This window comes from Hermetia illucens, chromosome 1 (genome assembly GCF_905115235.1).
Source record: "Hermetia illucens chromosome 1, iHerIll2.2.curated.20191125, whole genome shotgun sequence".
NCBI classification, from domain to species: Eukaryota; Metazoa; Arthropoda; class Insecta; order Diptera; family Stratiomyidae; genus Hermetia; species Hermetia illucens.
This window is the reverse complement of record NC_051849.1, coordinates 138,774,350-138,791,343: the sequence shown is the minus strand read 5'-3', so window position 1 is coordinate 138,791,343 and position 16,994 is coordinate 138,774,350. Positions and strand designations below refer to the sequence as shown.

The 16,994-nt window shown below is 38.8% G+C and overlaps 1 protein-coding gene across 8 annotated transcripts in view; it reads left to right on the top strand.

Moving 5' to 3' along the window:
- LOC119646569 (GTPase-activating protein skywalker) overlaps positions 1 to 16,994 on the top strand; it is a 189,383-nt gene that overhangs the window by 112,209 nt on the left and 60,180 nt on the right. For 5 of the 8 annotated variants that reach the window (XM_038047054.1, XM_038047052.1, XM_038047057.1 and 2 more), the window contains exon 2: positions 13,673 to 13,924. The exons of 2 other annotated variants lie outside the window; for them this stretch is intronic. In XM_038047054.1, coding sequence (XP_037902982.1) covers positions 13,765 to 13,924 — 160 coding nt within the window. In that variant the 5' untranslated portion in view covers positions 13,673 to 13,764. Of the gene's footprint in view, positions 1 to 13,634; positions 13,925 to 16,994 lie in introns of all 8 variants that reach the window. One more of the 8 variants, XM_038047053.1, reaches the window with a different exon arrangement.

The window sequence follows — 16,994 nt, the reverse complement described above, 5'->3', positions numbered from 1 at the left end:
TTTTGTGAGCTGAAATAGGCTCTGTTGGCTGCCAACAACCGTGCGCGGATTTCATTATCGTAGCTGTCATCGGTTGTGATTTTCCACCCTAGATAGGAGAAATTATCAACGATCTCAAAGTTGTAGTCTCCTATCTTTATTCTTCCCGTTTGACCAGTGCGGTTTGATGTTGTTGGTTGGTTGGTTTTTGGTGCTAACGTTGCCACCATATACTTTGCGGAGAATATCTAACGAAATACGCATATATAAATATTTATGTTTCTAAATGAAAAATAATCCAGCTCAGAAATTGCGAATTGAGATGCGCACAAATATATGGTTGCGTTGCAAAAGCGTAGAGGACAGCATCGCGTATAATGGAAATCCCGCTATTACTATCAAAGTTGTAGCTTAAACTTATCAATTTCATGCGAATTTACTGCATCCTAAGTCATGCAAATAAGATGCTAACGTCATAATTAACGAGAATAATTGACATTCGAGTGAAAGAAAAATTGTATAAAACAAAACCTTATTAAAATCGATTCAATATCTGTCTGTCTGTCACATCTGATTTACTCACAAACGGCTAAACCGATTGCCACGAAATTTGGTGAGAATATGTGGTCTGTGCGTTCCTCTACATGCAGCAAGTAGCGCCATTTAGTGTTGAGTTTGAAGGGGGGCTGCCAAAGGGGGGTATAAACTTTTATTTTACAGAATAGAGTCATGTGGTGTATCAAATGAAAGGGCTCGATTAGTACTTTCCGAAACTGATCTTATTTCTGATATGAGGTGAAACATAGGGGAGTGAGGGTTCAAAATGTGTGCACCAAAAGGCGAAACAGGTCTCGTTCTCCGAACTCTTCCAACCGAAAAATCTGAAAAAAATCATGAACGTAATCCAACTATTATTTACAAGGTTACTAAAAGTCAAATTTCTGGATTTTACATAAACGTGTGTTATCATTATATATATAGTAAACTTATATGAACGGCGGGGTCCATGGAGATGCTTTCGCTTTTCCTTTTTAGGTTTTTGAATATCAGTGTCAATTACTGGAGACAAGGTGCAAGTAGTGTTCAATTAAATGGACATGTGTGTACGTGTGTTATGTAAGCTTTCGTGAACAGAGTAAAGTGCGTGAAGATCCGTTAGATCAATTTTGGGCACAATTTTTATGTCTTTAATATGGATATAATAATAAACGTTAGTGCAACAATCCAATTAAATCAGGGTCTTGAAGTGTGTTAGAGCACTTCGTTCAAGACCGTAACGGTATACTATAGGATTACAGGACCCCATAGGAGGCAGTGTGGTCACCATTGCGGGAGATTATTACCCTGATTTGACGCAGGTACTCAATCACAGCTGAGTCGACTGGTATCCGACGTGTGAAATCATGATACAAATCCCACTGCTACCAGTGAGATTTGAACCGCAACCTTGACAGCTTCGTGCTCTAACCACCCAGCTATCCGGACATAATAATATGTACATACAAATGCATATTTTGTTTGGCAATATATGACAGAATATTTTGCATTCTTAGCTAGCTCACATAAGATGAACACAAAACCTTTATACCTGAAGTACCGAGGTTCCGGTATTCCGACTTGTTTGTATCTGTTGTAGATTAACTTCTTCACATTTGCTAATAAGATTGAACTCCTAGTGTGAAGCGTATGAGGTTGACTATTATCAATACAGTGCTTTCCAGATCAAATTGCTTGTGTCAATGGCTTTTTAAAAAATTGAGGATAATGGAATTTTCAGCCATGTACACACGAAACTGTCATGCACGCACTCCTAGGGAAACAGACACCATTTTGTACCTGACGCGCCTAGCTGCCGGTTTCCCGACTTGTTTATAGTTAAAATTAAATGCTCCAGCATCAACAAGGCATTTGAGTTTGAAATGTCCTAAAATTCTACCGAACTTATAGTAGCTTGCATCAGGGAATTTCTACAACAATATTCAAATTTCATTTTGATAACGAAATCATTTCTCATTCAGATCAGCTTCTATGGAGCATTTGATATCCTGTTGTATGTATGTAGTCAATGAATTGACCTTAATGTTTTCATCCATATATGCATCGTTATTTTCATCTTTCAGAGTGCATTTTTAATATGAATATCTTGTCGCCTTCAACTCGTTTTATAAAAATGCAGAATGGCTTTCCTAGCGATCAGTGGAAATGTTATTGCGAAAATATTTCATTTTTGTTATTGTCAGCATCTTAGAAAGATAATGTGCGAAGGGAGAATCGCATTTTAGATTACTCCAACGTTGAGAATATTAACAGCGTTGTCCTATTTCCAATTCCATTTGTACATCTTTATCTTTTATTCTACACTTTTCGAAGCCAGTGATTATCAATTGTATTTGTGTGTTGTCTATTGACCGGATAGAGAACAATAAAATCGCATTGACACGCCTTGTTTTGTTTTGTGCGTAAATCATTTTTATCGACTACACTGAATAAGACTGAAAGGAAGGTGGCATTTAATAGAAAAATAATATTTGCTTCTGGATTTTTTAATATCAATAAAGGGAGTGGAGGGGGGAAATATTAAAGATATGACACTTGTTAATTTAATTCTGATTTGTTTTTGTAGAAAATCCTTTGTTTCTTGTTATCCTCATTCTGTTGAGGACATGAATGATTGGGTAGGTAATTTGCGTAGATTCGGTTGTTTGGCTCCATTTTACGTCCAACCAATAATCATGTTCGACTTTGCCAAGCCCCCTTCTAAGGTTTATTATTCCCTAGGAAATGCAATGCGGTCTAGAATGACATGAGCGATTTAAATGATATAACGACTTATGTGGGTGACAAAAAAATCTACAGAAGTGGTTAAATTAACCGTAAAGGTCCGCCTGCAAATATTGCAGCTTTGCTTTACTGGAGTGTCCCGTCGACACGCGCTGTCTCTGTGCTTTTTTTGCCTCAGATTTTTATTAGGACTTTGGGGTTTCCACCCTTATTGGGGGCATCCTGCATTTTTATGGTCTATTGATGTCAGGAATTTTTATGGTCTACTTATGTCAGGTCAATTTTTCCATTTCTTCAGTTTTCTGGAATAGCCCTACCCTCTTACCCATACTTCTGGTGAATAACGGATTGTATACATCTATGTAAAATGCATTACGAGGAGAGCCTTCAAAACGTGTCGAAGCCAAAGACCAAATTGAAAATTTACAGACTATTTAGTAAAATAAACTACTTACTACAGGTAGCGCAGCGATGTCCCTCTTCAATCTTCTTTTATTCTTAACTATGGGCAAAGGCGCGTTTTCATCCTGTTGTTTGCAAGGTAACTATAGAGACTATATTATCCTCTTTATCGAGCGGTTGTCCAGCTGCTTGGACGTCAGCCTCTCGATCTCATTCGGAGATTCGGATGGAATCTTGGTACTTCAATGTTTATGAACGTTTCGAGCTTCTCGGCATGTGGCAAGTTTGTCACTTGCACAATATTTAGTTTGATGATAATGAAACTGCTGCACACTCTCATTAAACATCAATAGTAAAAAAACAATGCGTAAAGGAGATCGTGTGGATGATCTATATCCGATAAAAGAGTGGGGCTTGTTTATTGAATAATTAGGATTTACTGTGCTTAACCTCTGTGCACCAACATGACAAGGAGTATCAAAAAGGGATAGTCTGACAGATTTTACATTAATACTTTTCCGAGGGTTTTCTTTTTGTCCTCCAATTTTAGGACTTGATACATTGATGTAATATTCTGCGTTCCTCATATTTTCCCATGATTTTTGTGGAGCAACTGATCCCCGGCCTTATAAAGGGTTTGTAAAGTGTGAGATTATGTGAGTAGATCTAGAACATCTGCATCTAGACCCATTAATTTTTATACCTTAGCTGTAGTAATACTTGGCAAAAACTACCATCGCTTTAGCTGCTTTGACAGGCTGAAGGCTCGAAGATAAACGTGCCGATAATAAATTCGATCCGTACAGTTTTTAGTGAAGATATTGTAAAATCTCCGTCCTAAAATCGATCCCTGCGGTATTCCCCTGTAACCGACACTAGATGGGGGGTATTCATTTCCCGCACTCTCAAAGGAGTGATCCATCTGTTTGTCCATACAGAATTAAAAGCCTTTTCTAAATCTGGTGTACATGCGTAAACACAAAACCTTATTAAAATCGGTTTACTGTCTGTCTGTCTGTCTGTCCGTCTGTTTGTCTGTCCGTCACACGCATTTTTCTCGGAGACGGTTATAGCGATTGACACCAAATTCGGTAGAAAGGTGGGAACTGTGAACGCTCACGCATATAGTGAGTTACATCCTTTTATGTCGAATTTAAGGGGAGGGGGTCCCCATACATGCAAAAGGGGGGTGTAAATTTTTTTTCATCAAATATAATCATGTGAGGTATCAAATTAAAGGTCTAGATTAGTATTTTTCGAAGCCGGTCTTAGTTTTGACATTTGTTGAGAAGGGGGGAGGTGCGGGAGGTTGAAAGTGATCATTTTTAACAAACCCATTCTCAGAAATTACCCAACCGAAAAATCTAAAAAAAATATGGGGCTGCCACTATATGGTGCCTAGGCTCCGAAATACCCTCCATACCGATATACCTTCAAATAAAGTTAATAATAGTACGTATAATTTTTAGTAATTGACAGGGAAACTCACCTTAAGTTCACCCCAGAATCATAATGTACATCAATGTGCAATGTAGGCTACAGCATAAAGCATGATCCTGCAAATTTGGTGAAAATGGCACTATTAGTAACAAAGTTATACTAGGTCAAAACTGTCGCTTCTCTGCAAATTCAAGACTATGAATGCCAAGATCACTTGAAAGTGGAAATTTTCACATAATATCTGCACATTTTACGTGCTACATGCTAAGAGGACAAATGCACACTCAAATCTCTTTATAAAAGAAATACACAAAACCTTTCATACCTGAAGCGTCTAGCTTTCGGTTTCCTGACTTGTTTCCTTATGACAACTATCTTCGCTGTCTTCTAGGTGCTGGGGAAATAGCCATTGTTAAGGTAGTTATTAAGGATTCCATTGAAACCTTGGGTGACGAAGTAAGGAGTTTTGTTTGACCCATCTCATTTGATGATGATAAGTTCCGTGAGTTGACATAATCTAGGAAAGCTTGTCGTGTCAGACGGTTCGAAATAGAGTTGGTTCTAATTTATTATTATATTCAGAAACGAATGGGACAGCGAATCAATGCCTGACGATTGGCAACGAGTCATTATCTGTCTCATACATAAAAAGGGAGATATCACACAGTGCAGCAATTATAGAGGTATCACGTTGCTGAGTACCATCTATAAGATATTGTCCACTATCTTGCTAGGCCGGATAGCCCATACGCTCAGAACATCATTGGTCCATACCAAAGAGGCTTCACTCCAGGCAAATCAGCAACAGATCAGATTTTCTCTCTGCGGCAAGCGATGGAAAAACTGTTGGAATATGGACAACAGTTGCACCATCTATTCATCGACTTTAAAGCCGCCTATGATAGCATAGGCAGGGTAAAACTGTACACGGCCATGAGAGAATTCGGTATCCTGACGAAATTAATAATGCTGACTAGGCTGACCCTGACCAATGTGCGAGGCCAGATAAAAGCAGCAGGATCACTCTCAAGACCATTCGACATCAACAACGGCCTACGACAAGGGGATGCGCTATCATGCATCCTCTTTAACCTGGCCCTCGAGAAAGTGATCCGTGATGATGAGGTAAATGCAAGAGGTACGATCCTCTTCAAGTCCACCCAACTACTGGCCTATGCTGACGATATCGACATCATGGGAGAACCACCCGAGATGTATAATACAAACTGCCTTTATCCAGATCGAGCAGGCGGCGATTAGCGCGAGATCTTGGACTGCACATCAATGAAGGCAAGACAAAATATATGGTGACAACATCAGCACCGACAACCAACCAACATCAAAGCGCTCTGGTCAAACGGGAAGAATAAAGATAAGAGACTACAACTTTGAGACCGTTGATAATTTCTCCTATCTAGGGTCGAAAATCATAACCGATAACAGCGCACGACGATAAAATCCGCGCACGGTTGTTGGCAGCCAACAGACCCTATTCCACCTTATAAAAACTGTTTCGCACGAAAGGTCTCACCATAGGGTCAAAGCTCTTACTGTACAAGACTATGATCTTGCCAGTCCTCATGTATTCCTCGGAAACTTGGGTTCTTAGCAAGAAAAATTGCGAACTCTTGGCCGCGTTCGAGAGAAGAATCCTCCAAAGAATTTTTGGCCCCCTACATGAGGATGGACGATTCCATAGCCTACACAATGACGAAATCTATGAGCGATACCATGACCGTCCGGTTCAACACTTAATCCGTACGGTTGAGGATGATCCCACCCGGAAAGTCTATAAGGGCAATATCTATGGTAGAAAAAGAAGACGAGGCAGACCCTGCCTAAGATGGAGCGATGGCGTAGGTCAGGACGCCAGATAGCTTTTAGGGATATCGAATTGGTGGACCTCGGCGCAAAAACGGGATGTTTAGAGTTCCTAATTAAGGCAGGCCTAGACCGGATACCGGTTGTTGCACCGTTGATGATGATGATGATGATTCAGAAGCGGAGGCTTTAATTATTGAATCAATAATTGATGGCACGCTAGCAGTGTTGTTGCAAAGCGGTGACGTGTTGAGCTTGCGCTTTTCTTGCATTTCAGATAGGTTCTCTGTTCTTGCTAAAAATGATGTTGCGGGATTAGTTTCTATCCGTCAGGCTATTTATACGCCAGAGCGAATTTGGCATTCTTCATCGCGGAATTTTATAAGCATTTCCTGGAATAAAATCAGGCAGTGAATTCAGGAATTAATATCTTGCATTCAGGAGCGCTTCATATTGGCTTTATTTCCTTATTTATGGAAGTTTCGCTTGATATTTCTACAAAAAATTTGTCTGGCTTTCAGATGTATGAAGATTTTGTACAGGAATTTCTTTCGCAGCATTTTACCGGCTTTTATCATCTCTGTGTTTTTGCTTGTTGTTGGCATTAGTACCCAAATTTCTTTGTCCCCACTTCGGTTATGGATAGTGGCGACCTTTTTCAGGTTTTCAGATTTTTCTTTGCGGCCAAATCTAGCTTGAATTTGCTTAGTTAGTATGAGTGAAGAATCTCATTGTTTTAACTACTCTAGTTTGCTATTTAACCTGAACTGCCCAGTGGAGGGTCAATTCTGGTATTGAATAAGATGAATGCTGGTTCGGATCCACTTGAACAGGGTAACCTCATTTCGATCATTTGCCATATAGCTCCAAGAAATGTGTTTCGAGTTGACGTCGTCATCGAAAATGAGTTTCTTGTCATTCCGGAAAAGGTTATATTTAGTGAACTTAAGGGGAAAGATACCTGTAAACTGCAATATCAAGGCAATTTTCAGGAGTTTTTTTATAAAAATGTCATGTTTTAAATATTTCGGTCTTCATTGGGTATATCTAAATGAAATATTTCATTTGTATTTTATTCCTAAATAAAACAAAATGGCGGTAATATTTGCATTTTGAAAATTTTAGAAAAAAAGAAACAGATTACAAATGTTTAGTGAAAATTGAGACGTTTTCCTTTAAAAAAGCCTTTTATTTCACAAATATTTCACATTGTTAGGTTCAACTAAAAGATACTAGTGTATAAAATGTGTGTATGAAATTTTAGCAAGATCAAAAAGTACTTTTTAAGTTAACGTCCACACGAACTTAAAAAACAATGTTTTGAGAAAAACATGTTTAAAGTTGCGATAACGAAAAATCGATAAGGATTTACAGCAATTTCGCAACTCCTTTGCATAAAATAATCCTTAGTTTTCTTGCAAAGGTCGGTATATACCAGTACAATCATTGCGTATACATATATGTCTGTATATAATAGTTTTAATCGTTTAAATGTGAAAGATTATGAGAAGTGTGGCACTCTCTCTTCAGGCACGAAGCACAGATACTTCGAGGGTTATAATTTCAAAATTATTTAGAATTTCAATTTGAAATTTTCGGTGTTCATTACACGTAAAATTACCAACATATATAGATGGAAAAAAATTCCTGAACCGGTTACAAGTATTTCTTCCCTTATGATTATACCCATTGTTAGACAGGGCACATTGCGTATGTGAGACCAGGGATTAAGAGTTTCAACTAGCAGTTTGAGCGCCGTAGAGGTTGGGATGAGGACAGTCTGGACCGTGGTAGTAGGAGGTGCCTTCTTGGCAACTTGGACGTAAGAGACGCAGGGGCTGATCAAGCTCTATACAGTTCTGCTACCGCTTGCTTGACTCGAACAAGTTCGTTTGTTTTTCTAGGTTTGTCATTTTTCCTCCTAACTACCACCTCTTCGTTGGGTGTGCATTCGCAATAATTAGTTCGGTGTCCGCCTGTAGTTGCTGTAGTGCGGTACTTCCGTCATGAACCTTAGGGAGCCATGACCATTTCTGCAGAAAATAAAACGTGCGAGCTCGATGACTGACGTTAGTAACGTTGGTGATTGTGCGTGCTAAAGCATTCGTTTCATTATACTGCGTTATGTCCAGCTATTTCAATATGCTGTTGCAACGGAAGATCGCAGTTCAAATCTGACTACTAGTAGAAGGATTTGTATCATGACTGGATGTGGGATACTAGTCGACTCAGAAGTGCTCTAATACAATTCAAGGCCCAGATCAAATTGGACTGTCGAGCCCATGATTATTATTGTCACAGAATTTGACAATTCATGGGAGACGACAGTAAGGCCTAAATTTTGAGATCTATCAGGACTGACCCAAAAGATTATCGATGGAGCTAGAATTGGTTGCTTAATTTGAGCAAGGGTAAAAGGCCGCGGAAATATTCCTTTCACTGTAAATTTCACAGACGAAGTTCTTTTATGACCCATTTCAGAATAGAATAGTTTCTTCTTAGTTCTTATTGTAACATCTGAAAATAATTTTATGTGAAATAATAGAACAACAATAGAAGCTTATTCAAAAGTTAATTTTGCTTCGAAAATTTTAAAATGCTTGAACCATCTCAAAAGTTATAAATTAATTATTCTTCGCTATCAGAATTTACTTAAAAAAAATCAAACAAATATTTGTATCTATATCTATGTGTGCGCATTTATCTTAATCATCCAGTTGAATTTGCTGATAATATCCGCGTTTTCAAATAAATCTAATCATTCATTGAGCAATTCAAAAAATATTCCTATAAAAATTCAATAGTACGCTGCACACCGTCGTACAATCGCATTTGTATAGAAAGCCGGGAATATAATGACATTAAATGGGTCAATTCTTCATAAGTCGCTTTTTACATATTCACTGAATTTCTTTCTACATATTTGCTATCGATCATTCTTTTGGTGAATCATTTAACCTGAAGGCGATTTTTTTAATACAAATAAATTGCGGACAGAATTGCAGATTTGCCCTAAATGAAATGCATTGAACGGTAATTTTTGCAATTTTAAATTTGCTCAACAAGTCGCTCTTAGAGTAAATTATCTTTAATCTGTTATTTGAAGGGGAACTGGTGTGGGAACCTTGCGTATCTGGCTAAAGTGAATTCACTCACTATCTTAATATTTTGCAATCGATGATTGAAAGCAAAATTAGATGGGGATGTTGTTCTGTGATCAATGTTATCTCTATCCAGTTTTATATCATGAAATGGAATGGAACATTCATCCTAACAATATCGTGCATTTGATCCCCTATAGATTCTTATATCTATATACTTTTAACAAATTATAAAACAAATCCTCTTCCCTTTTTCTTTTAATTCTCTGTTACGTTAAAAAATATTGTATGGAACTTCTACTCGACTGCGGAAAGTAACATGAAAGCTAGTCGGTGACCACACTGCATTTCAGATAAGAATGTTTTTGCAGATCTTTAAGATAGAAATACTTGGGTCTTGTCTTGTGCCTTTAATAAACGTGGAACAATAGTTCCAGCACTCAGCTTTTAGTAGGCCCATTGTACTGATCCTTTTAGACAAGCACAAACATCCATGACTATAGCTGGGATTCAAACTCGAGGCACGACGTCGAGATCATGAAACAGACGTTCCAAACATCTCGACCATCGCACCGTCAATACTTGTCTCCACAACTAAGCATTCCTAGGCAACTTATACCTCGTAGCGTACATATGTAATTATATCATAACATTCACTTTAATGTTATACTGACGTTTTATACCATCTCAGTTTGCATGGTAATAATAGTAGAATTTCTACCAAAGTTTTCAGTATTGTGTTGCATGTTATATCATAAACATGGCTCCCGCAAGGAGCTGACACTAACATTTCTTCAATTTTGAACGTTTATTTTTTATTGCTTGAGTCAGTGAGTAAGTTGCTTATAGTTTAAATCAGTGGAAATCATTTCGCTTAGCTAGAACAGTTCATTGTTGATGATTGCCTCAATTGCGGCAACCGTTTCTAAACAGGTCATTTCTTCTATAATCGTATTTTCATGATTCACATCTCCTTTCCATTGGCGGATCCTTTTCGAGATTGCTTATCCATTTATTATTCAATTTGCTGGATACTTTTTTGTTTAATTCTCTGGACTTGCCTTTGAGCTTGTCTTTAAACTGAACAAGTTTTCATATTTACTATTTGTCTGTCTGTCTGTCTGACACTGCATCGTTATTGTTGGAAGTCTCATCGCATTCTTGTCTTTGTCTAATTTCTTTGCTAATTTCCTATCGAAAATTTTCAACGTTTGCTTCGTCATCAAGAAGATATTTCTAAGCGATATCCTTTCCAGAATAAGCTTGATCGGTTACGTCTGAGGACTATGCTTTGGTAGTGAAACATCGATAATTTAGTCACCAATTTCGAAACAGTCTTCTCTATAATCCTTGTCATCTTGGCTATTTTCGTGTAGCGAGTTTGGACAGCAACGATTTTGTCCAGTACGTGCGTAGTTTGATTTCTCTTAAAAAGTAACTTATATTGTACTTCTTAAGACTATTCCCTATGGTTCCAGGCTTATTGATGGCATCAAATATGAGCCTAGGTTTTTAACTTGCCTTTTGAACTTTTATAATTTAATCTATCGGAGGAGAGTTGTCGTGTTGTTAGAGGAAAGCCCTATATTGATAAAGTCACTGTACCAGCATCATCCATCCATATGACGTCTGAGTAGGGTACAAAAGTTAGCCGTTCCTTAGCTAACTTGCGTTCTTGTACGGAGATTTCTCCCTGCTGACTGTACGTTTGTAAGGAATAACAGTCACCAAATTAGTCGACCAGTTTCATATACATTGGAAACTTGTTCCAGGCGTATACTTTTCCACTATTTTTTGCTCAAAATATTTAGTAAATGATTCTATGGGTTGTTTTCAAAACTTTCAACAATAGTATACCGAAGTGGCATTTAAACGAAATTCTTCTTTGTTGGTAAATCTCTTGTAAAAGTACCTTGCCTTGCGAGCAGTGCGAATTCGTTGTTGCACAAACGACGAGTATAGAGCTTCTTCAGCTTTAATGTATTCCCTCTTGTTTTCCTCCAACCTGGTACATTATTAGCCTTAATGAGAAATTTTTCCACTACGGTCCACTACTACGGTTTCGTACGATATCATATATTATTGAGCGTCATATGCTGTATTCAGTTGACACTCACCTAATCTCTCATTTTGGTCGATTTTTAAGGTTTTGTGTAAACACAAAATCTTATTAAAATCAGTTTACTGTCTGCCTGTCCGTCACACGCATTTTTCTCGGAGACGGTTTTAGCGATTGACACCAAATTTGGTAGAATGGTGGGAACTGCAAACGCACACGCATACGTCGAATTTAAGGGGAGGTCCCCATACATGCAAACGGGTATATTTCGTATTTTTTTTCACCAAATATAGTCATGTGGGGTATCAAATGAAAGGTCTCGGTTAGTGCTTTAGTACTTTCCGAAGCTGGTCTTAGTTTTGACATTTGTTGGAAAAGTAGGGAGTGCGGGGGGTCGAAAGTGACCATTTCTTTAACGGACCCATTCTCAGAAATTATCCAACGGAAAAATCTGAAAAAAATCAGGAGGCTTCCACTATATGGTGCCTGGTCTCAGAAATACCTTCCATACTGATATCTGTTCAAATAAATTTAATAATAGTATATTACTATAATTTTTAGTAATTGGCTGCAAAACCCCTCTTAAGTTCATCTTAGCACCATGAAATTTTGCAGTGGGCTATAACATGGAGCATGATCCTACCAAGTTTGGTCGATTTTTGGCACTATTACTAACAAAGTTATAATAGATCAAAGTTGTCGCCTCCTTGCAAATTCAAGACTATGAATGTTAATATCACCCGAAAGCGGATACTCTCACATAATATATGCATATATTACGTGCTACGTATTACTGGAGCAAATGCACACTGAAATGTCTTTATATAAGAAATACTCAAAACGTTTCATACCTGAAACGTCCACCTTCCGGTTTCCCGACTTATAATTAATAACTTCAGGCTTTTCACGCACAAAAGTCAAGAACAAAACATGCATGCGTGTTCATCTTTAAATTTATCCGAACTATAAAGCCAGTCGAATTATCGAGTGAGCCCTGCATTGGGGACGGTGAAAACCAAGTACCTCCGTTTCCAAATAAATTCTTAACAATACTACAAATTTCGATAAAAGTTCTACTATTATTCAAAACATTATAGTAGAGAAAAGTTGTTGCGTTCGTGCAAACTTACTACATAGGAGTGTAGATGGAATGGTCGTGCATTAAACGCACAAAACTTTTTATACAGGATGCGCTGAGCTTCCGGGGTATGAGTTATTTAAAGCGTCGAAACCTTCACGCCATAAGCTTCTACGAGCAATTGATGGCTCTCGGTAGTTAATTTCTAGAAATGAAAGAACGTTATTTATTTGCATCTGTAACTGCACCTTGAGGGGGGGGGGGGTGGAGGGAGAAGGACCGGCGCCCTTCTATAGCGTCCCTTGCCCATTGCGATGATGATTGCGCTACCAATAAGCTTATTAACAATACGAAAATATTCCCTTTTCTGGGCGCCATGAACTTTTAACGGGGGATGACCGCTACAATTCTTCAACGGTGTTAGGAAGAGGAGACCTTCCTCTCACATACCCTATTCATCCCCCTGTCCGGAATATTTGAAGCACCATCATTTTGTACGGAAAGGGGAGGGCGCCCGCCTCGAATTTTCCTCGGGGTTGATGTAGTGTGGATTCCGGCTGGCATTCACGTCCACTTGACATTTGGTCACTTAGGATCACAATGAAAGGGACGACAAAGTATGAAAATAAAGGACATGCCTCTCTTTTGGATACCATCTGACAACCCTAGTTACCCATTGATCCCACAAAGTTAACATGCCCTCGATAAGTTGTTAACTTCTATTTGTTGTCAGTGTGACCATTCGGGGCTAACCAAACTTGTATTTATATTTATGTATGCATCTAAAGAACGTTTATAATTACGTTCAAACAGCATTATATTACCGAACAGACAATTTTAATTAAATTGAACCTTTGGTCTTGTGATTTAAATTAATTTAGATAATGACTTTGCAAAGTTGGCAACTCACATCACAAGCATCGTAAACATCTGGAATTACAACCAATTGTCTTATTACGAATAACCTGATAAGTGGCCGTATCAGTCTTGTTCAATTGTTTTCTCCCCTAGTTTCTGCCCCTGGAAAAAGTACTCATATGTGTAATTCTTCAACAAACACTAAAGATATTGCAAAAAAAGGTTCCAAGTGCCGTTCGTGAAAAATGGTCGGTAGAGTCTTACAACTACGTGAACGGGAAGCTTTTAGTCGGCGCCCTAGTACATACGTGAATCCAGAATGTGATAATTTCTTCGAACTACCGCACATAATCCTAACCAGCACGAATAACGTTTCAACGACATGTGGATGCTTCCAGCTTTCAGGTAATTTTGTGTGGAGAGCGAATTGAATCTTTAAACAAGCCAATTAGCATGAGTTCGTCAATAACATTTGATTCCAGAGTATTGATCTACATAGAATGTGTTCTATCGGTGAAATCTCAATTTTTATTTTCCGGGGAGCTTGCGAATTTGCTGCGTCCAGTGTTTGAACTTCATGTTTATGCGAGTGTCCATACATATGTATGAGCCGGTGTACCTGTTAACAATTTTTGCGCAGTCTAAAATTGGACTGGAATATTTTTTCCAATATTATATTTTTTGCAAATATCATTCCACACGTCAGTCGCACACTCAATGTTTGAAGCTCTGTTCGATTTGCGAATTGAAACCATGTCAGAAAATAACGCTAATTGCATCCTTATTTGAAAGTTGAGAAACTGATTTTTGGGTGGACGGTTTCGTCCGGTAACACGGGCAACTCATTACGTGCTACCCCCTAGTGTCTTTTATTTTTAGCAGAAAACCAGGGGAGGTTGAAGAGCCATGGGCGGACAGGAACCCTGCTATGTAATAACATCCCTAGGTTGATAGTCTGACGCACGCAACCCGTGATTGCCAAAGTTGCCGGCAAGGAGTATCCAAAGCAACCATGGTTTTCACCCTTCCAACTGCATTGAGATTTAAGTCTAAGATATGATATTATACAGCGTTGGAAGCACTTTCCCATTGGTAGGTCACGCACTATATCAATCTGACCTAGTGAAAATGAGTAAAATTAGAAACCTCTTAATAAAAATCACGATGTTTTCCTAGTGAGCTTAAAATGATATCTTCCACTATAAATAATAGCGAGAATATATTCCGCGCCAAGATTCAATAGAAATGCAACTAATTAGCACCCTCCAAGGTCAAAGTGATCTTCATATATCCACCACCTAATCATGGTTTAACTGATCGTGTTATTATTGTGTTTTATATTAGAGCTTGATGTCGCACATCAGTGAGATTTGTGGAATTCGTATACGTTTGTATGCAAAATTCTGTGATGTGCGGTTTTTAACGTCCGCGTTCTCACAAATAATAGCGTTGAGGTTCTATGTGCAACGTAAAGCGTAGTTAAGTGATGCATTCTAATATGAGATACAATATGAATAATTAATGAATAAAATGAAGCTTAATCGCCAGCCAGCTGTTGCTTTTGCTACATTACTTATTACATGTTCCTATGTGAAATGCGCTAACTACGCCTTCTTTGTAATTCTAAGTCAAGCCTTCTGGCGCAACCCACTCGAGCTGTGGTGGGAAAATCGATTTCATTGCATAATATCATCTCTTACGAGATTAGACAATTAAGTAATGAGACTGATTCCATAAAAACCGTATATTTAAAAATTATTCTACATATAACTCCCCCATCCCCTTCAAAGTAGTCCCCTTAGGCAACTATACAGCGATTCCAACGCGTTTTCCACTTTTCGTAACATTTCTGGAAAGCTTCGACTGGGATGTCCGCGAGTACCCTCGTGGGTTTCTTTGACCCCCGATTTTGTTCTAGGGAACAGAAAAAAGTCACAGGGGACATATCATATCGATCAAGCAGCGTGGGATCGTTTTCCACTTGTTCCAAAGAGTCTCCTGTCACGGTCATTCGATGCTGCTTTTAATAATCGTTGGCGGAATAATCCATATTGAATCAGAGCCTTGAAGTATGTTAGAGCGCTTCAGTCAAGACCGTAACGGTACACTAAAGTACACCGTAGGAAGCAATGTGGTCAGCATTGCAGTCCCGCAGAAAGTTCAAATACCGTCCGATCCGATTACTCCTCCATACCATGAAGATTTTTGAACGCATTCTTTACAACCATATTCGCGAAATCGTTGAAATAACCATGAATCAAGCCGGATTTGTCAAGAACTGCAGAACTATTGACGCAATACACGCTGCGCGGTTACCTATGGAGAAACGACGTGAGAAGCATCACCCTCTTTACATTGCATTTCTGGATCTGGAGAAAACGTTTGACCGTGTGCCACACGAACTAATCTGGTATGCCCTGCGCTCTACCACAATCCGAAAAGTAAAGCTCTAAATGTGGTGGGTATATCAAAACCGCGTCGTGTCTCTGTTGATGTCCATCAAGGAAGCGCCCTTGCTCTGGACACCGTCACACGGGACATCCAATGTTCAGCGCCCTATATACTGCTTTATGCAGATGATGTTTTCCTAGCGGTTAATAGCAAAAATAATCTCGAACAAGTCCAAAAATGACGTCTTGCGGTAATGGCGCTAGTGGCGTGAGACGTTTTGATCACATCCGAAATGAGGATATTTGCGATCGATTCGAGGTTGCAGGGATCGTGGAAAAACTGCCAGGGACGCGTCTTCGATGGTATGGTCATGTAGTTCGCGCTAACGGGAATTCACTTGTCAAGATTGGTCTGAACATCGAAGTCGATGGTAAGCGACCAAAAGGCCGGCTGAAACAACAGTGGCTTGATACGCTGAATGGCGATTTAAAAGCCTGGCGGTTGCATCCAGATCAGGCATTTGATAAAATAAAATGGCGAAACCGATCACCACGAGTCGACCCCGCTTGTGAACGGGACAAAGGCTGAAGAAAAAATAGAAAAAAATCATGTAATTGCTCATTCTGTGATACCGGCCTGGAACTAGCCGATAACACGTCAGCCAGCTGATATAACTTGGAACATTTAAAATGGGTGCGGCTGTTTAATCTTTAGCTGCTTTTTATATGGGGAAAAACTTCAGTGAAATGTTGAATTAAAGGTTTTTTGCCTGATATTCTGTTCATAGTATTTTAGGCCGCCGTCAGAATTCACTTTAATTAAACACAGCTCGCTCCTTGGCAATGTGACTTCTCAGCTAATTCTTCGTTTATACTGCAATATCTAGTTAACTAACATTTCATAATACCTGAAAAAGAATCCAAGTGGCTTGAAATAGTTCTGCGGTAAACTGTCGCTTCAGGATCGTTTTTTTAAGTGTTGTTTTCCACCACTTATTTCATTTGAGGTGTCGTACCCTTGTATTCCAGAGACTGTCAACATCATCCGTATTTACCAGTTTTGTTTCATACGTTAGATGTCATCT